This window comes from Myotis davidii, unplaced genomic scaffold, assembly GCF_000327345.1.
Source record: "Myotis davidii unplaced genomic scaffold, ASM32734v1 scaffold332, whole genome shotgun sequence".
Lineage (NCBI taxonomy): Eukaryota > Metazoa > Chordata > Mammalia > Chiroptera > Vespertilionidae > Myotis > Myotis davidii.
The window spans coordinates 5,786,218-5,812,417 of NW_006285779.1; the positions used below are offsets into that span (position 1 = coordinate 5,786,218).

At 55.1% G+C, this 26,200-nt stretch overlaps 2 protein-coding genes across 4 annotated transcripts in view; both read left to right on the top strand.

The window, feature by feature from the left end:
• Nucleotides 1-6: 6 nt before the first annotated feature.
• On the top strand, nt 7-20,753 carry HPS1 (Hermansky-Pudlak syndrome 1). Of its 3 annotated transcripts, XM_006756575.2 has the most exons (19): nt 7-954; nt 2,581-2,697; nt 6,841-6,978; nt 7,140-7,282; nt 7,646-7,754; nt 8,023-8,183; nt 8,613-8,724; nt 9,363-9,458; nt 9,541-9,616; nt 11,120-11,175; nt 12,216-12,383; nt 12,470-12,649; nt 13,547-13,608; nt 14,176-14,310; nt 14,392-14,457; nt 15,499-15,643; nt 17,624-17,737; nt 19,450-19,532; nt 20,033-20,753. In XM_006756575.2, the coding sequence occupies exons 2-19, from the start codon at nt 2,581-2,583 to the stop codon at nt 20,193-20,195; spliced, it is 2,124 nt and encodes a 707-aa protein (XP_006756638.1). In that variant the 5' UTR covers nt 7-954; the 3' UTR covers nt 20,196-20,753. The 3 variants fall into 3 exon arrangements, with proteins under 3 accessions (XP_006756638.1, XP_006756640.1, XP_006756639.1); XM_006756576.2 differs by lacking the exon at nt 7-954 and having other exon boundaries at nt 7,124-7,282; XM_006756577.2 differs by lacking the exons at nt 19,450-19,532; nt 20,033-20,753 and having other exon boundaries at nt 815-954; nt 15,503-15,643; nt 17,624-17,721.
• Nucleotides 20,754-22,738: 1,985 nt separating this feature from the next.
• Nucleotides 22,739-26,200, top strand: part of PYROXD2 (pyridine nucleotide-disulphide oxidoreductase domain 2) — a 24,027-nt gene continuing 20,565 nt past the window's right edge. The window contains exon 1 of the mRNA XM_006756573.2: nt 22,739-22,978. Within this exon, the coding sequence (XP_006756636.1) occupies nt 22,852-22,978 (127 nt within the window). The 5' untranslated portion in view covers nt 22,739-22,851. The remainder of the gene's footprint in view (nt 22,979-26,200) is intronic.

The following is a 26,200-nucleotide window of genomic DNA, read 5'->3' on the forward strand; positions in this document are numbered from 1 at the left end:
GCCGGCAGAGCTCCACGGAGTCCCGAGTTCCCTCCTGAGCGCAGGGGAGAGAGAACAGGGCCTCCGACCAGCCGTTTGGAATAACAAAAGTAGAACCCAATGTTCCCTAGGAAACACTCCCATTTTCCTGGGAATGTGGCCTTAAGCCCAGGCACCCGGTCCTGTAGCGAGGCTCAGTTCTGTAGCGAAAAATGCTGAGCCCTAAAAGCCCTTCCCCGCCTCATCCTAATTGAGCTAAAGCTTTCTATTACTCCCGCCTTTTATCATCAGAATATGAAGGACCTACAGCCAGTTTAGTTCACCCCGTTGTTTGATGAAGGGCACCTGGGAAATAAGAATAAAGACCCCTTCCCCACACACCTCTGTGTCAGGGCCCTCCTGCCAGGTGACCCCGACTTCTCGCTATAACCTCGTAGACAAGTGCAGCGGGGATTTCTCCCTTTCCCAGCCGAGTCTGAGGCTCAGGGAGGTTTAAGGGCCTTGGCAAAGCCAAAACTAGAACCAGGGGTCAGGTTCCTTTTTCCTGGGACTAGAGTGGGTTTGCTGACCACACCGTGGCTCTGCATGACCCACAGGGAAGTGAGAGTGCTTGGAGGGAAACAGTAGGTGGGAATTCGTGTTTGTGGGGCACCTGCTATGTCCTGTTTCAGTTGTTCATGGGTAGGGGTGGAGGGGTACAGGGCACTCAGACACCTGGCTGTGGGGAAAACGTGCTGAGCAGACTGCCTCCGAGCCAGAGCAAGAGCTGTGGCCACGCAGTCGGTCCTTCGCCACCTTGTCCACTCCCAGGAGCTGGCACAGTCCGAACTGCTTGCCCTCCTGACCTCTCTGTTTTAAGCATTTTCAGGACCCGGAATGCTATGCTGCTTTCCATGAGCCGGTCACGGAGTCTGTGCACTGCAGCCCTTTCTGAGCCGCTGACTGTCGGGAAGCTCCGCTGTGCTCCTTACCAAGGTAGATGATTCCGCCATACCTGGGGCAGCCGGAGGCAGGCAGCACCCACTCTGGGGCTGCGGGAGGTGGACAGAGCGAGGCAGGCAGTGACTGAGCTCTCCCAGGCTCTGCAGAGCCCTCTCCCCAGCCCCTGGCAGTCATCAGGCTCTGCTGTGTCTCTAGGCTACACTTCTCCCGGCCTCCACCAAGGAGTGGGCCCTCCAGACCCCACACCAGGCGACCTGCCTCGATAACCTGACCTCACCCATCTGTGGCCAGCACGCCTTTCCCCCAGCCTTACCAGCCTACAGGGGCTCTCTGCTGTGGACCACAGCCATCAGTCCATAGCGCACCATGCCCCAATCCCTTATCAGGCTGGCCTGGGAGTCCCGGCACCTGTTCCAGGTCCAGCTTCCCTCGTCCACAGTGACCTCTTCACTCTCCGTCTTCTCGCAGTCCCTGCCTGGTGCTTAGCAATTCCGCGGGGATAGGCTAGAAACACCCTGAGGCCAGGTGCTCTGCGTTAGAGTTGATAAACCAACTGGAGGTTTGGAGGGAATTCAGTAAGTACCACTAAGCTGCTCAGATAGGGGATCCTAAAGAGATAGGAGTCTGAGACCTCACACTGCTAGGCCCCTGTTGAGGAAGCTGGACCTCCACTCACGGAAGATTCAGAGCTTCCTTCCTAATCTGTGTCATGTCTTAGCACAGGGGCAACGTGATCATGTCCGTGTGGCACACAGGCACAGGAGAAGGTGTGAAGTTCCTCCCGGGGGTTCTGAGCTGCACGCACCGCCTGAGAGCTCTGGCCGCACCAGGCTTGGGCGCGCTTCTCCAGGGTTGAGAGGCTCGAGGTCTCGCTGCACCGGGGGGGAGGGGGGCCAAGACAGTGCAGGGAGCTCTGAATGAAGAATCGACCAGTTGGTGGATACGAAAACACATTTTCCATAATTAAGCCTTAACATGTGTGGCACAGAGGGTGCATGTGTGGGTGGTGGGGAAGGAGATTCGAAAGGGCCAGAGATACTGGAGGATGTGGCTGCGGACTCGGCAGCTAAGCAGGTGTGAGAATGAACGTGGACAAGGTCAGGCAGCCTCTGTTTCCACCCAGAGCAAGGACATGTGAGTGAAATCGTGCTGAATCCATCCTGGTGGGCTTCGAAGCTCGCCTTTTGTGGCTGTTTTTTGATTTGAGGACAAACACACCTCTGGACTGCCCTGAGCGAGGTTCCGTAGCCTCTCTCCGTTCCGGCACAGGCTCTGTGTGCCCTGAGCCGGGGACTGCCTGCCTCCCCGTGCAGGGGACACGTGTCCAGATCGAGAGCTGGGTCCTTCCTCACGACTGGTCCCAGGAGGCCCAGGGTCAGAAGACACAGGGAAGAGCCCAGCCGTGGCCTCAGACAGAATCCCTTCTCTGCCACTTCCAGCTGAGCCACATGGTGCTCTATGAAAAGAAAGGAACTGAAGGTTCCTGTTTTACCAGGTGGTGAGAGGGTGTGGAGAAGTAACAGCAGGAGGCCCGGCCGTGGTGCCTGGGGCCCAGGAAGGGCTCAGTAGATGTTTGCTGGGGTTAGGATCCTCTTCACTCAGGCCAAGCTTAAGGATGTGGGCCTGGGAGGCAACCTTGACCTTGCTTCTCCCTGGCAGATGAAGTGCGTCTTGGTGGCCACAGAGGGAGCAGAGGTCCTCTTTTACTGGACAGATGAGGAGTTTGAAGAGAGCCTGCGGCTGAAGTTTGGGCAGTCGGAGTATGAGGGAGAAGAGGTGAGTGTGGGGTGGACGGGAGGGGACAACACAGAACTACCAGGAGGACAGGAGGCAGGAGAACCTGCCCACCCTCCAGGGCGGGGCCAGAGACGGCGTGTGGCCCAGCATCCTTGGCACCTCCCCCCCCTACTTCCCCCAGGCTGACTGGCTAAGTGAGGGCAGGGGTGGGTAGAATTTTAATCGCACCACAGAAAAACTTGATCTCACCAGTTTCCTTACTTAAAAAGTTTAGCATAATCTCAACACATTACTTTTTATAACAGCTATATTAAGGTATAATTGACATACTATGACCTGAACATACTCAAAGTGTACAATCTGATATACTTTATACATATCTGCAATTCCATCACAACCAATAAAATGGACATGGCCACCATCCCCCAAATTTGTGAGCTTCCTCCACCTCCCCCAACTTGGCCAACCACAGATCTGCTGTCTGTCATGCTGGATGAGTTTGTATTTATAGCTCTTTATGCTGAAATCTTAGAGTGGGTACCGGCTGGGTTTGGTTTTGGTTTGGCCTGGCTTCCTTCACGCAGCCTGACGGAGACCTGTCCCTCTTGCACTGTGTGTCTCAGCAGTTCATCCCCGTCCACAGCTGAGCTGTGGTCCGTCTTCACCCTGCGCCACAGTTGGTTCACCAGTGATGGTGAACCTTTTGAGCTCGGTGTGTCAGCATTTTGAAAAACCCTAACTTAACTCTGGTGCCGTGTCACATATAGAAATTTTTTGATATTTGCAACCAGAGTAAAACAAAGACTTCTATTTTTGATATTTATTTTATATATTTAAATGCCATTTAACAAAGAAAAATCAACCAAAAAAATGAGTTCGCGTGTCACCTCTGACACACGTGGCATAGGTTCGCCATCACTGGGTCAGCCACTTACCTGCTGGTGGGAGCAACATGCGGATGTTTCCAGTTCTGACTTACACGTAAAGCAGCTCTCACTGGCTTGTCGTGGAAATCCCTAGGGTAGCTGGCTGGATCATGTCAGTGTATGTTAAACTTTTTAAGAGACTGCCCAGCTTTCCTAAAGAGGTGGTACCATCTAATAGTCCACTAGTAGGATGTGAGACTTCATGTCCTCAGTAGCCTGCTGACACCGCTGTGGTCACTCTTTGTAAACTTATTTAGTCTTTCTGATCAGTAATAGAAAGTGACTTTTCTATTAATATAATTTGTTCATGACAGAATCTCATTGTGTGTTAATTTTCATTACCTTAATGACTAATGATTTTGAGTATCTTTTCATGTGCTTATTTGCCATTCTTACATCTTCTTTACTGAACTGTACAAATCTATTGCCAGTTTATTGGGTTGATTATTTCTTCTGTATTTTGGATGTAAAGCCAAGGAGATAGATGTTTTGTAGTTATTTTCTTCCAATTTGTGTCTTATCTTTGCATCCATCTAATAGTGTCTTTCAAAGAGCAGAAGTTTTTAATTTTGATAACTTCAATTTGTCCTTTTTTTTTTTACTTTTTGCTTTTATGAATCATGCTTTTGATGCCATATCTAACTAATCTTTACCCAACCCAAGATCACAAAGAGTTCTCCCGGTATTTTCTTCCAGAAATTTTATAGTTTTAGGTTTTATATTAGGTCTAATGATCCATTTTGAATTTTTTAATATGGTGTCAGGCATAGATTAAAGTAAATTTATTTTTTTGCATGTGAACATCCCATTTTACACTTTATTATTAAAACTCAGATTATTTTCACTTAATTATTTTCACTCTACATTTTATTTATTTTAATACATTTTTATTGACCTCAGAAAGGCAGGGAGAGGGAGAGAGATATAGAAATATCAATGATTGATATTGGGGATTGAGCCCGCAACCCCGGCATGTGCCCTGACTGGGAACTGAACCAGCAACTTCTTGTGCATAGGACAGCGCTCAGTAGATTTTATATATACCGTAGTTGGAATCATGCCACATTTACAGTTTTGTTTTCTGTTTTTTTCACTTACCATCATATCTAAAGCTTATTCCATTTTGTTAAACATTCTCAAAAGCATAAATGTTCATGGAAACATATTCCTGTGTATGGATAAATGCGTGCATTTATTTAACTATTTCCTCAATACTGGGCTTGCTTATCACTTCTAGTTTTCTGTAACTATTACTGTAGGGAGCACTTGTGCTTGAATTTTACCCCACATCTTACGATTTCCTTGGGATAGATTCCTAAGTACAGAAACATCGATTCAAAAGCCATAGATGTTATACCGCTTCATAATTCTTCCAGCTAGGATGAGAATGTCCCCTCACACTCTGCCTACACCAAGTATTTTTATCTCCCCGCCCCAGAAAAAGTTCTTGCTACACCTGCAGAAAAAACTATACTTTTAACATGAGTTGCCGTACACACTCTAGATTTTTAAGCGACTTTTCTATTGATATAATTCATTTATGATAGTTCTAGAAAATGATGGTACGTGAATAATTCAACATTTGCCAATCTGGAGGAATATCCAGACAAATATTAATAGAGAACCTACTGTGTGCTGTTCTCAGGGGGTAAAGCAGTGAATGTGACCTTGCTCTCATGTAATTAGGGGCTAAAAGGGATGCCATACAGTGACCCAAGTAAGCACGTGAGTTCGGGGAGTGATGAATGGTCAGAGCACTTAAACCGGGTGTGAGAGGGGAATGACGGGCCTGAGGGTGGTCACTCCCAGTATTGAGCTCTCAGACAGGCGAGAGGCTGTCTGAGCTGGGACCTGAATGATGAGAAGCAGCCGCTGTGTAAGCTTCACTGGCAGGTTCTGCAGCCACTGGCTCCTGATGTAGAGACTTTGGGAGAAAAGGAGCCGCATGGCACGCTGGGTCCAGTTCATATGTTAATGCTGCATGCGGCCTCTGGCTTCTCAAGGCAAGGGCTGCCTCAGCTCCTTGGAGATCTCACCAGCTCCAGGTCGGGACTCTGCTCTCTCCGTATCGCAGTCAGATCTCCCGGAATCAGCTGGGGCAGGCCAGCATTTCCCTCCCTTCTTGCATTCCAGTGTTGTGAGTTTCAGCGGAGGCCATTCCACTGGCCTTATCCCATTTTATTCACAGATTCTCAAGTAATTTGTCCATCTTTTTTTGTTCGTTTTGTTCCTTAGTTGGGAGGGCAGAGAGGATGGGTGAGGGAAGAGCTTATAAAAGTAAAAGTGTGCTTGTTGTGGAAATGGAGGAGGTACAGAACTATAGAAAAAGTAGGAGGAAGAGTCACAGGTCCCTTTATTCAGAAGTAATAAATTTAACAGTGTTGACTTTCTTAATGTTTTTAATGCTTTTTATACAGTTTAAAATACAAAACATTCACACCATTTTTTAAAAAATGTATTTTTATTGATTTCAGAGTGAGGAAGGGAGAGAGAGAAACAATTATGAGAGGGAATTATCGCTGCCTCCTGCACGTCCCCTACTAGGGATCGAGTTCACAACCCTGGCATGTGCCCTGACAGGGAATCGAACCCTGACCTCCTGTTTTATGGGTGGATGCTCAACCCCTGAGCCACGCCCGTCAGGCCACACCTTTTTTTTGAAAGGCAACATTGACTGCAATATGGAGGAATGTTCCACATCATTGAAACACTCGACTGCTTTAAGTGGCTCTCTGTTCTTCCATCATGTAGATGAGCTGTTACTTACTTAATGTCCCTCTGGTACTAGACACCTACCTTTCCCCCAGCTGCTTGCTACTATAAACGATGCTGTAGTGAACATCTTCGCACCTGGGTCTGTGCCCACTCTCTGACCCTTTTCCTTAGGCTGCATGGCCCCACAGCAGGCCTTCTGCTGCAGAGGGCATGGGCTGTGCGCCATGCAGCGAATGCTCTTCGAGTTGGCCAGCTCTCCATCCAATGCCCAAGCATTGCACTGTGGAAGCATGGCCTCCTCCCTTCGCGTTCCCTTCCACCTTTGGGGCCTGAACAGCACAGTGAGGTGGCCAGCCCTTCCCAGCCTTCCTAACGACACCCCAGGTTTGAGGCAGTGTCTTTCCGCTCCCTCGGCGTCAGAACCGTGATACCCTCCCAGGCAGATCTAGAGCTGTGGACACCCTGGTGGCCAGGCCGGCTCTGTCCATTTCTTTGTCCCCAGTGGCCAGCCCACTCAAACAGGTTTCTCTCCCTCTTGCAGCTTCCTGCCCTGGAGGACCAGCTCAGCACCCTCCTGGCCCCAGTCATCATCTCCTCCATGACAATGCTGGAGAAGCTCTCAGACACGTACACCTGCTTCTCCACAGAAAATGGCAGCTACCTCTACGTCCTTCACCTGGTGAGTGTGTGGTCCTGGGGCCCATGTTCCTCCTCCCTGGACTCCATGGGCAGTCTTATCAAAATTCCCTGGGACCCGATCATCCCCTCAGTGTCCCCAGGGATCAGGGCAGGTGAGGGAGCCCCCCGGGGCTGGCTGACATCAGCCCGCTGTGCCCACAGTTCGGAGAATGCCTGTTCATCGCCATCAACGGCGACGGCACGGAGACCGAGGGGGACCTGCGGCAGAAGCTGCGTGTGCTCAAGTTCCTGTTCGAGGTGCACTTCGGGCTGGTCACCGTGGACGGCCAGCTCATCCGGAAGGAGTGAGTCCTCGTGGCTGGTCCATCCAGGCGTTTGCTCAGCACCCTCCTGAGGCCAGGCCGTGTGTGCACACCGGGACCCTGGCTCCTTCCTGCGCTTCCCTGGGCCTCTAGCTGGGGTCGTGTCATGTCTGCGTGTGAGAGCCGAGAAGGCCAGCGATTTTCTTAGGCGCCGGCCCCGGTTCCTGCCCGCCACTCCTCCACGCCGGGGGCATGGCCCCAACACGGCCCTCTGTGCTTCGCAGGCTCTGCTGTTACTTGGTCAGGTCACTGGAGCTCTGCCGGTCCTGCCCCGGGATCTAGGGCTGCGCCCCGGGGTTGAAGCGGGGGACAGCCAGCTTCCTCATGCCCTCGGCTCTCCCCCAGGCTGCGGCCCCCCGACACGGAGCAGCGCGTCCAGGTGTGGGAGCACTTCCAGAGCCTGCTGCGGACCCACGGCCGCCTGCGCGAGCGGGAGCAGAGCTTCGCTGTGGAGGTGACGTGGGTGCGGTCCTCGGGCCCAGGGGGGGTCAGGTCAGCGGGGCCGTGCAGCCGTAGGTCGGGGTTTTGATCCCTCTCACGAGTGAGGGCGCAGGTAGACCCCCAAACACAGGAGCTTCTAGTGAGGCAGGATCCGTGCTGGTCTGAGCTCCCTGTTCCCAGGCCTGTGCTCAGTGTGGACTGAGGGAGTGCACCCCCAGCCAGGGCCAGAGCAGGAGAGGGTGGCGGGTGACGCGGCTTCCTCTCCTCCCACGCGTGGCCAGGCCGTGGAGCGGCTCATCCACCCTCAGCTCTGTGAGCTGTGCATCGAGGCGCTGGAGCGGCACGTCGTCCAGGCCGTGAACTCCAGCCCCGCGCGGGCCGGCGAGGAGGCCCTGCACGCCTTCCTGCTCGTGCACTCCAAGCTGCTGGCTTTCTACTCCAGGTGAGCTGAGGCCCTGGCCCCACGCTCACCCCGTCTGACAGTCCCCGCCTCCCCGGCCAAGAAAAACTTCCAGAACCGTCTCCCCCATGAAGCTTCTCGGATTCTTAGATTCCTCAGCCCCTTCAGCTCAGTCTCTCTCTGAAGTACTTCTCCCGGGAATACTGTCTCAGAGTCAGAATTTAGGACTTCCTGGTCCCCGATGGTTCCCCATTGATAATTATTTTTAACACAACCAAGTTTTAGTTTAAAAACTGATGAGCTAATTTTATCTACACCCTGCCTTTCTCCAAAAGGGGAGAATCAGCTGGAGCAGTCATAAACTCCTGGGGGGTCGGGACCATGCCCGGGTCTCCACAACCCAGGCTGTCCTCGTCCACTGCCCCTCAAGGCACTGGGCACGTGCCGACCAGCCGCCCGTTCTCTCTGTAGCCACAGTGCCAGCTCCCTACGCCCAGCCGACCTGCTGGCCCTCATCCTGCTGGTCCATGACCTCTACCCCAGCGAGAGCACTGCGGAGGAGGACGACGATGACGACACTCAGGTCTCGGGCAGCCTCTGGGCAGCGGGACGCCATGGGGACGCGTGGAAAGCCCGTCCGCGGGGTGCTGGCAGCTGCTGGGGCGGCCGGGGCTCCTGAGTCACAGTTCTGGGCTTGTGGCTGGGCCTGCCTTTCCTGCTGCTTTCAGATAGAAGGAGAGTTCTAGAATGCATGTGGTTAAAAGTGCAGCTTTCTGGAGTCAGATAGTCCCTGCTTCACCACGTAGCTATGTGAGCGGGGCTGATACTAACCCCTTCTGAGCCTCAGTGGCCTCATCTGCGCAGTGGGACCACGATAACATCTACCTCTCAGGGTTGTTGGAGGAATAAAGGAGGCAGGTTCCTAGAGCCCAGCAATGCCTGGGGCGGGGGGTTCTCAGTAAGTGTGCCCCCCACCGTCACCATCCTCCTGCTCGTCAGTGGCTTGGACGTCAGTGTGAGGGAATGTCAGTGGTTCTGGAGAAAGACTAGACCACCAGGACTGAAACATCCGTGGAAGGGGAGGCCACACCAGGGCCTCACGGTGGAGCCAGTCGCACCTGTGCCTCTGCCCGGTGGCTGGGCTGTGAAGTGCTGGGAGGGGGGACCGTGGGGAGGAGCCTGTCAGACGTGCTCTAACCGCGTCTCCTGGGTCTGTCACAGCCTTCCCCACGGAGGCTGCAGAGCAGCCAGAACATCCCCGTGCAGCAGGCCTGGCGCCCTCGTTCCTCCGGCCCCGCCCGGAGCTCCACAGGGACGGTAAGTGCTGTGTGCCTGCGGGGAGGGAGGGGAGGGGCGGCCAGGTTCAGCCCTCAGCCCAAGCTGCCCCCTCTCCCCCCAGGAGACAGACAGCTTCTCCCTCCCTGAGGAGTACTTCACCCCTGCCCCTTCCCCAGGGGAGCGGAGTTCAGGTTCAGGTGAGACCTGGGAGGGGAGGGCTGGGGAGGGGGGTGGAAGGAGAAATATGCCAGGTGGCAGCCCTGGGGAGTCTGTCTTGGGGTTCAGTGGACCCCCTGCCTTGTAAGGGCCCAGGCCCAGACGCCGGGATTTCTAGAGTATGGGACACCGTCTGCAGCAACCCCTCTGTCTGTCCTCCTGGCTCCAGCTTGAATTCAGGGGCTGTGAAGGCCACTCGAGTGATCACTAAACTGTTTATGACACGTTGATTCCATTTAAAAATTCATCTCTCGTCTCTGTATTCTCTGCTTTCTCTTTCTTTTTTGTAATTAATAAGTAACCAGGTAATTAAAATTAAGTAGTAATCATTTGATTTCAAGCACAGTGATTTAAAATAAAAATATTCAGTCTCTATAGATTGCATCTGACCTGTTTTTAAAGTATGTGGGTAAACAACAGAAATAAAATAAAAATTTAGTTTATTAATTAAATTACTGCATGGCCTCAGCATCAAGATTTTTAAAAGGTCTCATGTGCCGCCACAGTTAAAACCCGCTGGGTCGGACGTTCTTAACTTCAGGTCCTTGGATGGGCAGCAGGGAGCCCGGGGCCCCCGAGGGCGTGTCCCCGGTCACTTGTGCTTGCACATTCCTCTGAGGCCAGGGTCCATAGCTGTCGTCTGAGCTTCTCCGCGAGCCCAGAACACACTGGGAAGCACCACTTGGGGTGCTCACTGGCTTCCCTTCCCTCACTCATCACGGTCCTCCCCCTTGCCCCTTTCTCTCAGCCATTAGTTTTTTATGCCTCAGAGCTATAAACAATGCCATTCCACAGTGCACAGAACTCACAGCTTACAGATGGCTCGATTGCACTCATCCATTTGTCAGTCATGTGTGTGAGACACAGGAACAGACTTCCCCCAGAGAAACATGGTTATAAATGATAGTCGTTTGCAATAAACTCTGAGAGAACACTATTATTACAAACACATAACATTTCCAATATGTGGTGGGTTCCGTAGGTTTTTGTGAGCTGTACTGGGAAGGGAAATGTAGCTCAACTCCCAGCACGCAGTAGGTGCTCAGTAAAAGTTTGCTGATTGACTAAACAAATGGGGACATGTAGACCGTGTGCTGCCTCCTAGTGGCGAGGCACTGTTACAGCCAGGTAGGGGCCTGAAGGGGCAGGGGGCAGAGGGCAGAAGCAAGGGGGCAGGAGGGGCTGAGGAGCATCCCCCGCTGCCCGGGGCATCTTCAGGCACTGGCTCCCAGCGTCTGGCTCTGGGGGAGCTTCTCTTCCCGGGCGGCCCTGGTGTTGCAGAGCTCGCCTGCACTTGCTGGCTTGGGATAGGACGGGAGGGCAGTGCCGCTCCGCTCTGGCCCACACTAAGTGCTTGCCCCACCAGGTGCTGTGAGTAGCTGGGGCGGGGACACTCCTGCTCCACCCACCCCTCCTGGTGTGCTATTGTGCCATTATTTATAGTTTCCAATTGTTTATGTTATTTTATTGCCTGTGGCCTGCAGGTAGCACCGTCTGGATGGATGGGGGAACCCCACCCACTGATGACTCCCTGGTCCAGGTGAGTTTTGGGGGGAGGGGATGACCCGGGGTACCAGCTGATCTAGATGCTGCAGTGAGTGCCGGGGACTCTGGGGTTTCCCCTCTGAGTAAGGCCTGCCCCGCTCTGGGCTGTCAGTGCTGCAGGGACAGCTCAGCCCGGGGGGCGGCGGGAAACTCCTGAGAAATCCCCACTCCTCACTGGAGAGTGAAAGTCCAACTTTTTAACGTTTTTTTAAAGATGAAAGTGTAAATATATTCATTGTAGAAAAATTGGGAAATACAGAAGTAAAGTATGGAAAAGGACTGCTCTCAGTACACACACACACACACACACACACACACGTATAGTTTTTCTTTTCCTAATGTATTTCATCACACTTTTGCCTTAAGCATTTTCCCCTTCGCTGCCCAACCCCCAGCAGAGTGGTCGGCACTGCAGTCCATCGCGTGTGCTGTTCCTCACTCAGCAACCCCCAGAGCAGCAGCACATGGTGTCCCGCGTTTGCTGTTATCATACGACTGCAGTGCCGCCCTCACAGAAGGTTCTGGTGGCATCTCTAACGAGTTCCTCACTTCTCTGCTTTTGCCACTGAAGCTTTCTTAGAGCCTCTGTCAGCCGGGAGTCTGGCTCATTTAGTCATCAGTGCCTCGGTTTCCCCCGGTGGGCGCTCTGAGGGTGGTTGAAATGACAGACTGACTTAACTTTCAATGCCTTCATCTCTGTGAAGACATGGGGAGGGAGCCTCTTGCCCTCGCTCTACCCTTGTCTGTTTTTCCTGCCTTCTCCATCTCTTCTCTGCCCACCGCCCCTGCTTGGCACCCAGCCCTGCCTCTGGGCGGAAAGGCCCAGAGGAGCTGAGAGAGAGACAGACGTTGGAACCGGGGCTGCGGGCTGTTAGGGCACATCAGGGACGGGAGAGCTGGGATGTCTTGGAGCTGAAACATTGGCTCCTCGTGGTTCTCGGCAAGGACGGTGAATGGGCCGCTGTGGGTGGATCCAAGGCGGGGCGGAGGCCAGCCTGGCCCCTCCCTCCCCCCACAGCCCCTCTTCCTCCACAGATAGGAGAAGACACACTCCAAACGCTGATGCCCGGCTTCCCAGCGCCTGCCTGCCCCAGACGGATTTTCCTGGATGCCAGTGTGAAAGACATCTACTGCCCCATGGTGCCCCACACCATGTACTGCCTGCCCCTGTGGCCAGGCATCCACATGGTGCTCCTGACCAAGGTAGGAGCACCCCACCTGCCCCCGCTCCCTGGGCCCGGACCCCTCCCGTGGCTGCCCGACCCCTTGCCTGCCGCCTCTTCCCGTAGAGCCCCAGCGCGCCGCTGGCCCTGGCCCTGTACCAGCTGCTGGACGGCTTTTCCCTGCTGGAGAAGAGGCTGAAGGAGGGCCAGGAGGCCCGGAGCTCCCTGCGGTCCCTCCCGCTCGTCGGGGACCTGCGCCAGCGGATGGACAAGTTTGTCAAGCATCGCGGGAGACAGGAGCTTCAGGTGAGGCCCGGTCCTCCTCCGCCTGCCTCCGGGAGAGGGCGGGCCTGTTCGTCCGCCTCTGCCCCACCGTGGTCTGCGATCCTTGTTTCCCGTTAGGAACTTGTAGCAAAAACTCACGGCACTTGACATTTTCAGAACACGTTTATGTAAGTTTGGCAGAACACGAATTCTAATTCCCATTTTTTTAGAGGAGGGAACTGTGGGACTTAGATATCGACTTGGCCAAGGTTACTCGGGGAGCCAGAGCCTGCCTCCAGGACTCAGGAAAGGCCATCCGTCTGCCCCCAACGCCCTCACAGGGTGGCAGGTCTCACGGGGCCACTCCACACACCCCCCCCACCCCCGGCGGCTTGGAGACAGGGACAGTGACCAGGGCACAGGGGAGGGGAGCCCAGCAGGAAGTGGGGTGGAGGCTGGGTCAGTGTGAGGAACTGAGCAGCACTGTGGCTGCGCACAGTTGACCTGAAATGAGCAGAAGGATTGGAGGAGGCCCAGCCTCAGACCCACAGTCTCCGCCAGAGCAGCCGGCAGCTGCTCAGCGTCTCAGTGACCCCGGCATCGCGGCGGCACCGCCTCAGGGTGCAGGTCCTCTGTAGGGTGATGCCCAGGCTCCTCTCAGCATCAGTGCCCCCTCGAGTCACTCACCTGTCAGTGGCAGCATTTGTTTGCGTGTCTCTGCCAGCCAGGCAGTGGGCCCAGCACATGGAAAGTGCTTTTGAAATGAACACCTGCCAAGAGTAGAACATGGTGCACAGCGGGTGCAGAGAGCGGGGGTCCTGCCGGGACCCCACATTGGCTGTGCGAGGGCACGTGTGTGCGGGGCCTAAGTAAGCCTTCAGAGGATGCCCTCGGAGCCTGGGCCTCGCTGACCAGTCCCCTGCCCCTGCCCTCCCGCAGAGCACCTGGCAGGAGTTCAAGACCAAGGCCTTCTCCAGAAGTGACCCTGCCTCATCACAGGAGTGAGTTGTGGGGTCTGGGTGGCGGGGAGCAAGTTTGGACAGAGGGGCAAGTTGCCTCCAGGCCAAGAGGGAGAGCATGTTCAGGAAGGTGCCTTTGAGGAGACGGGGGTCCTGGGAGAGGGGATCCAGCTGCGGACGCTGGAGGGAGGTTTGGAAGCAGATCGGCTAGAGTCTGAGTGGAGATCGGCAGGCCCGTGAGGACCCAACACCAGGGACACACAGCCCGGGTTCCAGCCCAGCTTCAGCTCCGCTTCAGTGCAGCCTCGAACACGTCACTCCCCCGTTTATTGGGAAATAAGCCATGAAGTTGGACGCAATCCCGTGAACGGCATCTAAGCGCATGGAGCACCGTGTTGGGAGGAACTGGGAAGGAAGCTGTCTCCTGGGTCACGAGGGTGAGGCGCGCTTCGCCAGCCGCGCCTGTCATCAGTGCCTGGTGACCATGCAGGATGCGGGATGCGGTGCTGTCCCTGCTGCGTCTGCCAGTGCAGGGTCAGGTGGCCCCCAAGGGAACAGTGCCTTTTCCCAGGGCCCTGCCCGCCTTGACGCTCTCATCTCCTGGCCCAGGCTGCTCCAGCTGTGCGGGAAGATAAAGCGGCAGCTTTGTGCCATCTACCGTCTGAGCTTCCTGAGCACAGCTCCGAGCCACGGAGGCCCCCAGCTAGCCCAGCACCTGCAGGACCAGGTCCAGATGCTCATGCAGTGAGTGTAGGAGTGGCCCGGGGTGGGCGGGGTGGGCGGGTGCACACCTCCCCACGCCCCCCGCTCCCTGCTTTCCCACAGAGAAAAGCTGATGGACTGGAAGGACTTCCTGTTGGTGAAGAGCAGGAGGAACGTCACCATGGTGTCATATCCTCATGTCTGAGCCCCGCGCCGCCGGGGGAGCGCGTCCGTCCGCCTGTCCCTCCGCCTGCCCACTCGGAAGGACTGTGGCTGTGGGATGGAGAATATATCTTCCATCACCTCAGTTTCTTTTCTCTGAGTAACAGTCAATAGTGACAGGTGCCTGTCCGCAGGAGCGCTCCAAGGCTGAAATTTCAGCAGCCCCTGGTGTCCCAGAGTTACTTCTTAAGAGCCTTAGCGTTCACTTATGTCAGTGGTGCCGCCAGCAAAGTGGTGATGGGCATTCCTCGAGGGACAGAGGTCCTGGGGGCGGGCGGTGTGAGAGCCATGTCCTCCTCCTTGGAGGTCACAGCTCACAGCAGGACAGGAAGCTCTGGGAAGGCCTGCACAGAATGTTTATCCCTGTCTGAGAAACCATGTCCAAGATGTATGAGACCCTCTTACTACGGACCACTAGTTTTACTGAACATTGGTCTTCCCTGGAACTTCCTATAAAGCAGTGTTGCCTCTATGAAACCTCCAAAGGGTCTGGTCTCCAGCCCCTGCAGCGTCTCTCCCGTGTGCAGGTGGGAGGGATGGCAGAGCACCAGCCACTGCCCTTCTGTGGGTCTGTGCCCCGCCTTCCGGCCTCTTGAGGTGGGAGATGAACAGCCACGGTGAGGTGTGTGGGTGGCAGTCAGCTAGGTTCACCCATCACCCATGCGGCTCTCCTCTCCGCCAGCCTCATCGTGTGTATACTTTAAATGCATCCCTCGTGAAGACCATAAAACATGAACATACCATGTTCCCGTTGCATCCAGAGCTCCCCGTGTTCAATGTGCCAACGTCGGGGGTCCATTGTACTTGCATCTTAGAACTTTTAGGGGTTTGGGTTCAGAGGTAAAGAGAGTCTGGGAGAGGGCGTTCTAGGGGTTGGCTGAAATGTTCACTGCGGGAGGGACAGGCCTGGCCTCTGACTGACTCCACTGCTTAGCCTACGGAACGGGGTCAGGGACAGAGAAGCGCCTCCCTGGTCCTGGCTTACAGCACCTTGACTCTGACCTGAACCTACCTGGAGGACTTCCCGGGCCTGGTGCACTTCATCTACGTGGACCGCACGACTGGCCAGATGGTGGCCCCCTCTCTCAGCCACAGTGACAGGACCTCGTCAGAGCTGGGCAAGGGGCCCCTGGCTGCCTTTGTCAGAACCAAGGTAACTGCTGCCCAGCCGGACACTCTTCACTGCCCATCAGACAGGACGTGCTGGCCTCGGCCCTGCCCGGGAGGGATGGGCCCCCTGCTCCCAGGGCCCCCGAGGCTCTGGAGCTCGCCCCACCTTAACCCCTACTCGTCCTCTTCAGCATCTATGCCCAGCCCCGCAGGCACCTCATAGCAGCTTGTCTCTGTCACCCCAGGGCCCTGATCAGCCTTGATCAATGCTGGGGGCACCCTCCTGGGTGTTAGCTAATGTCCTGGATTAGCAGAGACTGGGCAGGGAGGTCAGGGGAAGACGTGGCCAGGCCGGCCACAGCGCCTGGCGTAAATAGGTGTCCATTAAGAACTTGTTCAGTGAAACAAAACAAAGAAGAAACACAGTTTAGCCTATTTGACTGTCAGAACTTAAAACTAGATGGTTTCTGCTAAGGAACATTCTCTGGGGATTCATTCTCTTTAACTGACTCTTCTTCATGGCAAACTCGTATTTTGAGTCAGGAGAAGGGAGGACCTCTGCCACCTTCTACATTACGTACACACAGAGACACACCCACTTTTTGCACCCAAATAAAGTGTGGCATGATGGTTCAGAACAGATGGGCGTCAGAGGCCTGTGCCAAAAACCAGTTCCCACTATGTGGCTGGGTGTTACTTAGCCTAAGTTCGGTTTCCTCGTTTGTAAAAGAGAATAGTGACACTGTTGACAAATATTACAAATGCACACACAGTACTTAGCACCGTACGCAGCACAACAGAGAATTTATTGCGTATTTACTGGTACCATCATCACCACCATCATCATCTTCTCCATCTCCGTCCCTCTTTCCAGAGAGTTGGGCTCCCGTGGTACATTAATTTCCTTGTTTTCCTGTGCAGGTTGATGTAGTTGAGCGCTTTCTGTCTATGCAATTGTGTTTACCACATTTTCACTTTTATGTCCGTGCATTTCCTCATGTCATTAATTCTTTATAAACATGATTTTTAACAGCTCCACAAGAGTCCATCATGGGAATGTAACATAATTTACTTAGCCATTTCCCCGATGTCGAACATGGAGATTGTTTCCAGGCTTTCGCTGCTATAAATAATTCCGCAGCACACACCTGTGTGCATCCGTCTTTGTCCTCACCTCTGATTACTTTCGCACCGTGGATTCCCAGAAATGGAATGACTAAGTCAAGTGGGAGGAATGTTTTTAAGGTTATTGATACATGTTGTCAAGTTGCTTTCCTGAAAACACAGCAAATCCGTGCATTTGTTTACAGATTTAATTAGACATTGCATTGTGGTCAGGTTCGGAGTGAACCGGCGTGCCTTCCGCTCAGCTTTTCAGTGAGAGGGCTCATCCGGCCTTTTCCCAGCCCCAAGCTGCCCCTGCTGCCCCCCCTCAGCTCACAGCAGCATCAGGAAGTCCTTGAATGAGGCCAGAGTACGTGGCGGGCCTAAGCTGCGCAGTCCGAGAGCACGTTCCCGTCAGACCCCTTGGTGAGCCTCCTTAGGGCCTCCCCTTTGGAGCAGAGGTGCTGGTCAGGGTGCCCTCGGTGCTCAGACACCTCACTACCACCTTCCCGGCCTAGAACCTCTGTCAGAGGCTCCCCGCCCGGGAGGGGCCGGCCCTAGACGGCAGGAGGGGTTCCAGGCGGCCACCCTTCATCTCCTCCTGTGTTAACATTGACTTTGGCTAGTTTCTGGCCTGAATGATGAGTTTACTCATTTATAGCTGGAGTGTATGGTGACATTATATAAAGTGCTTTTACATCTATTTTATCGTCACGGGAACTGGAGGGGTAGTCCACCCAACATGGATTTATTGCTGAGCTCCAGGGAGAGAAGAGCAGGAGAGGCCTTCGAGCAGCTCCTCCTCCGGGTGCTTTCCTGCCCTTGGAGGCCAGAGCCGAGCTCTGCCCCTGCCGTGGGGAGAGGGCCAGCCGAGCTGTCCGCTGTCAGGGTGGTGCAAGTGCTCTCCTCCTCTCCCCAGGTCTGGTCTCTGATCCGGCGGGCGCGCAGATACCTGCAGAAGGGCTACACCACGCTGCTGTTCCGGGAGGGGGACTTCTTCTGCTCCTACTTCCTGTGGTTCCAGAACGAGATGGTGGGTGCAGCTTTCCTCGCCTGGCACTCATTCCTTTCTCGTGGACGGTGTGCAGGCTGTCTCTCCATCTCTTCGTGTCCCTGGTGGAGCTGACAGATAAGCAAAGCTGGTTGGGACCCGGACCTCAGAGGTCCCTTTTCCCACCGGCTTTGTGTCTCTCCACCCAGCTGTTGTTCAAGGCAGCATTTAGTAACTTCAGGTAACCTCTGTGAGAACAGAGGGACGCATGCCCTGTGTGAGAAAGGCTGCTCAGATCATGTGCTTCCTCAGTGATGCCCCAGCATCACCCACTGTTCTTAAAAAACATGGTACACTGTTGTTCCCATAGTACAGGTGGATAAACTGAGGCTCAAAGCAATTAACCAGCCTGCCCAAGTACAGCTGACAGTATAGCTTGGATCTCTTGCCTCTTGGCTGGTTCTCTAGACCTCACTGTTACTGCAGTGTATGGACATGGCTGGGAAATTACTGTCTCTGCTGCCCCCATGTCTCTCTCTCCCTCCCCCTCTCTTTCTCCCTCTCCCTTTCCCTCTTGCTCTCCCTCCCTCCAGATAGAATGTTCCCCCTTACTCAAACCCATCATCTCTTTTCATTTGTTCCCACAATCTGTGACTATCTAGAGAAGGCACAATAAAGAGGAAATAGTCTCTTCCTACCCCGAGTTTCTCTCTCCCTCCCCCTCTCTTTCTCCCTCTCCCTTTCCCTCTTGCTCTCCCTCCCTCCCCCACTCTTTCATTTTCTGTTTCACTTTGTTTTCTCCTCATTTGTCACTGTTAATCATTATTCCAGCTTTCTAAAGGTCATTTTTGCTACCCCCACATGCCCTTGGTCCCCGTTCTCCTGTCTCCCTGTCCCCATGCCCTACTCTCTCTGCTCTTGGCGAGAGGTGACTGTGAGGTGATGGCCCGTCCCTTTCCTCAGTGACGTTATTGGAGTCTCTCACCACTGTTCTCCCAGCTGCACAGCCCTGTGGATGGTTGAGGCCGGTATCATTGGCCCATTCTCCACACTGGAGATCCAACACCACGGCTGGTCACTGAGGTCATAGTGATGAAGCCAGATGCAGGCTCAGCTCTTTGGACCTGTAGGCGCCCATCTTTGCTCCGTGTCTCGGAACTTCCCAATGTGTGTATGGCCTTGCCCTTAGCTTCTGGAGCAAGGCACAGCCTGGTGTGCGTGATTGGCCCCCGGGGCAGTGGGCTGAGGTAAAGCTGCGGGTGGGGAGGCCCAGTGTGAAGTCTGGCTGAGCGTACCTCCTGGGTGCTGGGCAGGCGCCGTGACTGGGCCTGGCACACAGTGGGTGCCCAGAGGACCTTGGTTCCCTTCCCCTCCAGGTGCGACCCTGGGAATGCCCGGTGCTTTCAGAGAGACGGGCCTCTTGGTAATGCTTTGCTCTTCCCGGCACCTCCCGGGTCACCCTCCCAGTGGCCGTCCTGAGCATGGCGACCCAGGTCGGCATTGATGGGAAGGAGAGCTCCCACGTGCCAGGCATGGTGCTCGGAGCTTTACACCCATCATCTCTGCTGTTCGTTGGGATTTTTATTGTCCCCACTTCACAGAGGAGAAGACAGTAGAAAGAGGTCCCCAGTTTTCCCAGCACCGAGCACACCCCAGGCAGGGCTGAGCCGGGCCCTGAACCCGGTGTGTCTGACCCACATGTTCTTCCCACCACCCACCACCTCTCCAAGCAAGACCTTCTTCCTCCTTCCCAGGGGCACAAACTCCAGCTAATCGAGGTGCCTGTCCTGTCCGATGACGCGGCGCCCGTGGGCATGCTGGGAGGAGACTACTACAGGTGACAGATTTGTGTACCCTGTTGGGGCCGTGGGTGCACAGATGTTGGGTGATAAGTAACAGTTCCCACAAAGGGGAGCAGCTTCTATGTCAGGATGCCCCCCAAGGACCTCTAAACCCTCGTTAGAGGCCCTCACAGCCGGGGCCAGCGTCCAATGAGAAAGTGAGTGGGAAGCATGTGGGTTTCTGCCCATCCTGCTGTTGGCACCCTTTGGCAGCATTTGCAAACATCTGCCCGTGGGTCCCAGGACGTCCCTGCTGGCTCTGTGGCTCTTAGCTAGGATGCTTCGTCAGCAGGCCCCACACAGGACTGGGAACTGGAGGGATGGACCGAGGCGGACTGGGGCCGAGCCTCGCACGGTGAGGTCAGCAAGGGAAGGCCTCGCTGGCCTGGTGCTGGAACTGGTGAGGGGACTGTCTGCAAGGTGCCAAAGAGCCCCTGGCTCCGGGAGGGAGTGCCGTGGTTGCTTCTGAATCCTGTCCCCCGTCTCCCTCCCGTAGGAAGCTCCTGCGCTACTACAGCAAGGACCACCCGGCCGAGGTCGTCAGGTGTCATGAGCTGCTGGCCCTCCACCTGTCAGTCATCCCCATAGATGTGCTGGTGCAGCAGGCGGGCGAGCTGGCCCAGCGCCTGTGGGAGTCCTCCCGGGTCCCCCTGCTCTAGGCCGTGGGCAGTGCACCTGGCTCTCCACCCCCAGCCCCACCTCAGACATCCCTGCTACGAGCCTCCTGGCGGCAGCCACCTGAGGACGGACAGGCCCAGGCAGCTCCAGGATTTATTTTGTTTCTTTTGTTTTTCTTCTGTTCCCTTCTCCCCACCCCACCCCAGTATTTCTTTTAAAAACCTCACCCAAAGCAGCCTCAGGCCAGGCAGTGACCAAACCCCCAGAAGCTTCTGTCTGCAGGAGGAGGGCGGCCAGGAGGTTCCGTTGTCTCTAAAACAGCAGTGGCTGCCAGGTCGGAGCTGCCTGCTGTATCCCAGGAGACAGGTGTCTGAAGACCCTATCCTCTGCCTTTGTCCGAGGCAGGAGAGCTCCTTGGGGAAGCCCTTCCCCCACCCCCAGATGAAAGGTGCTCTCGGCTGGGGTCGAGTTCTAACCCTGCCACTTCCTCTCGGCAGCTCTGAGCAGGCCCCCCACCTGAGGGCCGACAGCACCCTGTCAGGGTATCTGTAAGGGCTGCTGGGCACGAGAGGAGCCTCAATAAATGCTGGTCATGGTTATTGGTCCTGTCCAAGCTAAAGCGCCTGGGCCCCTGGGCCTTCTTGGTGCCTAGAAACCCTGGCAGGTCCTGGCCTCTGGGTGCCCACAGGGCTCCTGGCTCCTGCCCTGGCCCCACCCAGAGATCCAGGGATCCCAGGCGTGGAGGCTTGTCAGGGCGCCCAGGTGATCCTGGTGTGCCTGGGTTTGAGAACCAACGGCCCGGGGAGCAGCCTCCAACCCAGAAGCTCCCACCCCAGGGGGGACGCGGGACAGACCGTTGGCACGCTGGGCCTGGGGAGGACCACAGAGGTCAGTGCCCCGCAGCGCAGCAGCACAGTGGGTTCCTGCATGGTGGCAGACCACAGCCCCCTCCTGAGTCTGCAGTCGGGAGCCACAACTCGTGCCTACGACTGCTCTTTCCTGTAGGGAGCAGCCTGGGGGCACAGGTGCTAAAGGAACTAGTGCAGTGGTTCTCAACCTTCCTCGTGCTGCGATCCTTTAATACAGTTCCTCATGCTGTGGTGACCCCCAACCATAAAATTATTTTCGTTGCTACTTCATAACTGTAATGTTGCTACTGTTATGAATCGTCATGTAAATATCTGATATGCAGGGTGTATTTTCATTGTTACAAATTGAACATAATTAAAGCATAGTGATTAATCACAAAAACAATATGTAATTGTGTTTTCCGATGGTCTTAGGCGACCCCTGTGAAAGGGCCATTTGATCCCCAAAGGGGTCGCGACCCACAGGTTGAGAACCACTGAACTAGAGCCACACCCAGGCCCAAGTGCTTGGAAGCGGGCAGGCAGGGACAGCCAGGGAATGGACTGCAGTCCTCCCTCATATGCCTTCATGAGGGACATTTAAAACATCCCCTGGAAAATACGGCCAGCACAAAGGGGAGACTAAGTCTGGAAGGCCCCCTCACCCCCGCCCCGTGACTTTAGGGCCCCCACTTTCGTCGCCTAATATTCCCCTTAAATTTCAGCTGCTGTGTGCTGTGACATAGTCTAACCTACCCCCCCCCCCGACATTAGCAGCGGGGGCATCCTGAGGGGTTTCCGCAGAGCCTCGAAGGGGGTGCAGGGGCTATGCCTGTGAGGGGCTCTGTGAGGAGAAGGGTCCCCGGAATACGCCAGCTGGGAGCACTCTCCACACGCCCTCCCAATGGTGAGGGGAGGCTGACATGGGGTGACTGGAACCTGTCGGAGCAGTGCACACTCCCGGCTGCTGGGGTGGTGCTTCCTACAAGGGGCTCAGCCCGCTTACTAAGGGGCCAGGGACCAAGGGGCTCCTAATTCAAGACAGGCCAGAGGGTAGTAATCAGGCGCTTTAGCCGAAGATCCTTAGAGATGTGGCCTTCAATCCCTGAGGATTCTTGGGAAAGCTGCCAGAAGACGAGATGTCCAGGCCTTCAAAAGGAAAAGGTGAGCCCCGAGAATTACAGACCAGTGAGCTGGCCCCGGGCCCTCAGGCCCCTGCGCAGCCACGTAAGTGCTTGGAGGAGAAGGCGCCCTGCTGCCCAGCGCAGGTGCGGCCCTCCCTGCAGCTTTGCCCAGGCCGAGAGCAAGGCCATGCTAGGGGGTGCTGGGCCAGCGGCTCCCCAAGGGGTTCACCACCCTACAGGCCGGCAGGTCAGGGAGCGAGAGACAGTCAAACCTGAGGCTCAGATTTCCCACCCCAGCACCTCCCGGGCATTTCATTTCTTCCTGAGAAGCAGGACAGCACAGAGCCCCTCACTGCTCTCACACACCCTTCTCCGAGCCTCAGTGCCCTCAGCTGTAGAATGGGAGTGCTGGGGCTTATGGGACGGGCTTCAGGACTGGGCAGCACAGCGCCTGGCTCATGGGGGCCCTCGAGAATTGCCAGCACAGAGAGTACTCCGAAGGCCGCAGGAGTTCTGCGGGTTATAGTTCTGCAGCTCTGCCCTGGGCGGACTCGGTGGGGGAGGGGCGTGTGCAGCTCAGCGTTCTCGGTTTAGGCCTGGCCCCAGGCCAGGTGTGGCAACAGGCCTGCAGCTCCTCCTCTCTTCCCGCTTTTCCCTGCTCCCCCGCCCCTTGAGGAGGCACAAACGCTGATGGCAAGCAAATTACTGGCCAGTGCTGAGCAGAAATGGCTGCAAGTGGCCGAGGTCTCCGCAGGACTGTGAGTGCCTGGCCCTGTCCTGCGTGGAGGCGAGCTCACTGGGAAGCCCCGGGGCGCCTGAAGCCTGAGTACGATGCGGTGGTGATAGGAGCAGGTAAAGCGCTGAGCCAGAGCTGAGGGCAGGGAGGCAGCTCTGCCCAGAGGCCTGGAGGGACCCCTCCCCAGCCTTCCGTTTGCTGGGCACTAGTTGGCCAGGAGTGGGGGCAAAAGGGAGAGGGGCTGTGGTGGAAGCCACAGTCTGCCAGCAGGCGCGGGTCCTGGGCTCTGGCGTTGACTTCTGTGCGGTTTGGAGCAGATTCTTGCCCTCTGGGCTTGGGTCTTCCCATCTACAATAAGGGGGAGGACTAGGGCATTCTCTCTCCTGTGAAATTTGCTGGTTGCCACCACATTCTTGAAAAGCACGTTACCTACAGGTTAGAAAGACAGCCCTGCGGCAACAGACCGGTGGAGTCCAGCCACATCCAGGGCCTGAGTCCTGGTCACCACAGCCTCCTCACTGAGGCCACCCATCCCCTGAGGAAACGGATCGTTTCACAAAGGGGTGTCAGAAAACAAGTAAAAACCAGTCCCAGAGAGGCTTGTGCACGTCCGCAGTGGGCGACAGCCCCCCGCCGCGCACATCTGGGTGTGGAATCTGCAACGGGTCCTGCTGGCCCCGGGCTCAGAGCCCCGACCCCACCGGGTGCCTGGGGGGCTGCAGGCAGGACCGGCCTGCCATTCACACAGAGGGCCCGAGTTTCAACTTTTGGGATTATTTCCAACTGGGTTTATGCAGAGAGACAACGACAGGACTGGAAGGAGACTGTGCCCATTAGCTTTAAAGCTGCACCGTGTTTTGGCGTTCCTTCATTTCGTATGTGCTGAGAGCAGCCGTGTGCCAGTCAATGTTTAACAGTCACCCCTCCAGGGGAAACGTGTGCAAATGCACCCATGCATCAGCTCAGTAGCGATGCTGAAATAAAAGCAACAGAGCACATTTTTACAGGTAAAATAATGGTACTCTACATTCCAGGTAGCCAAGTGATTCTCACCAAATGTCTGTGATTTTTGCCAAACTCAGTAGCCAACTTATGGTTGCAATTGACAAATGAGGATAGTTCCAAAAAATGTTGTGTGATGTTTTCATTTATGTTAAAGAGTAGTGAAACCATGAAGATTTATGTCCAAACTTCACTCCTTCAGCGATGGGACCGACTTTCCTCCATCCAATAATACTTTAACTACTGGAAGAACATTCCCTCCATTGTTTGTGCTTTTTTGCGATGCTACAGCTACAGACACAACACACTGTTAAGTTTAACCTGCATAATTAGCATTTTCTCCACTTTCTCAAGTCTATCAACAGAATAACGAATCAAGCCCGCCGAGTAGTGCCGGCTGATCCCCATGGTGTAAGTACTCTCGCCATGGCCTTTTTCAAGTTGCCAAATGGCGTGCTGGATGTGAGCCTGGGTGGGGTACACAGCAGCCCACCGTTACCTGGCATGGCCCCCATTACCTAGCACGGCCGCCGTACGGATGCGCAGAGTTAATTACCGCAAGAGCATATAGTAAAACATGTACAATAATCAGGAAGTGACAGTATTGAGTATTGTCTTTAATATAACTTATTTCATTGTAAGCTTATGTCAGTTAATGTTCAACAATGGCTGTTTTGACAACCGACCGCTCACACTTCCTGGGTTGGGGCAGCCAGCTCCACCCGCACTGACAGCTCAGTAAATGGAAGCACCCCGTCTCAGCCTCAGAGGGGGCCTCTGCCTTTCTCCGCCCATGACGACAGCTCGCCCGGCTGTTTCCTGGCAGGGAGATTGACTCTAGGCCTCACCTCTGCGTCCCTGAAGTCACACCAGGAGCTGGGAGCCACCTCGAAGATGTAGTCAGCGGACTCGGCGTGCCTAAGAAAGCCAGGCAGGAGCTTGTTAAAATGCAGGTCCAGGCCCTGGGCCTGGCGATTAGGATTCTCGGGCTTGAAGGCGGCCCCGGAGGTCCGCGTGTCTAACCAGCCCTGTGAGTGGACCCCATGCAGGCAGCGTCAGCCCACACGTTCCAGAGCCCTTGTTCAGAGCAGCTTCTCCGTGGAGCCCTGCGAGCCTGCTGCCCATGGCTCCCAGGAGTCGGGCATGGGGATCAGCTGAGCCTGCCTGCAGCTGAAGGCCACTGCAGGAGGCAGGGGGAGGTCACAGCCAGGACTGGGGGGTGAGGGGTGCCGTGAGGAGGGTTCTGGGATATCAGATCCCAGACTCCTGTCATCTGAGGTATGTTTGTGCATTTGTGGGCTTATCTGTGATGATTGAACTGGAACTTAGTTGCCTGGAAGCCTTTATTAGTTTTCCAAGATTCACAATCAGTACTAATTAAAAAACAAATAGCTACCATTTATTGTGGGCCTGCTAAGGGCCTGGCTTTCCATATATAATTGGTGGTTTTCTCTGCAACACTGCAAGGCCCCAGCATCCTCTGTTTCGCACATGAGGAAGCACGAGACTCCTGGCCGTGACACTGGCTCTCGGGCCACGCCTGGAACTAGCAGGAGCCAGGCTGAGCCAGGGCAGCGGCCTTGCAGGTGCATGTATTTGAGAGCAGGGCTTTTCAAACTGCAGTGGCAACCCACTCATGAGTCCCACCCAGCAATGTTTTTTAACCTTTCTTAAGAGAATTTTCAGAAGTGGGTAAAAATAGTATATCCACCAGCATTTTAAAAAATAAAATTTTATTTAATAGATCATCCCCTGCTTATCACATAGTAAGAGTTGATGTCAGTTCACGTTTGTTTCTGTGAAGACACTTGCATGTGGAGGGTGTGCCAGGCCAGCGTGTAAGATGCATTTCCTCCCATGGATCCTGGTTGGCGAGGTTTGAAAAGGGATTCCTGGAGTGGGTGAGAGGTCGGCTCAATGACCTCTAAAACGCGGGGAGTTTCTATGTGGAAAATTTAAAATCAGCTCAGCGGTGAAGAAAGCCATCATGCGGGTCATTGCTGCTCCCCTATTTATGGATGTTTGTGAAATTATCAGTTGAGCGTTTTGAGTCAACAGAGGGTTCAGGTTGGTGCTCAGAGAACAGTCATCTGACATCTTCGAAGATGCAGAGCGACCTTTCATCACCAAGGACAGACACATGCCCACTGGTCCAGACTGCGCCCGCCTCCTTCCCTGAAAGTGTCTGGGGCCTGTTCTCTGCCCAACGAGGACCCATCGGCAGCTGCACCTTCTCCTGAAACTAAGGAAAGAGGAGGCCGCTCGGCCCCGGGACCACCTGCGTCAGAATGACCTGGGAGCGCGAGACACCGTACCAGGCCCCGCCACCCGCCTGC

Coding starts and splice junctions, on each gene's coding strand:
- HPS1 (XM_006756575.2), top strand. CDS start 2,581: ATGAAGTGCGTCTTGGTGGCCACAGAGGGAGCAGAGGTCCTCTTTTAC. Junction 14,311..14,391: donor CAGGTCCAGATGCTCATGCA/GTGAGTGTAGGA, acceptor GCTTTCCCACAG/AGAAAAGCTGATGGACTGGA. Junction 17,738..19,449: donor TGTGGTTCCAGAACGAGATG/GTGGGTGCAGCT, acceptor CCTCCTTCCCAG/GGGCACAAACTCCAGCTAAT.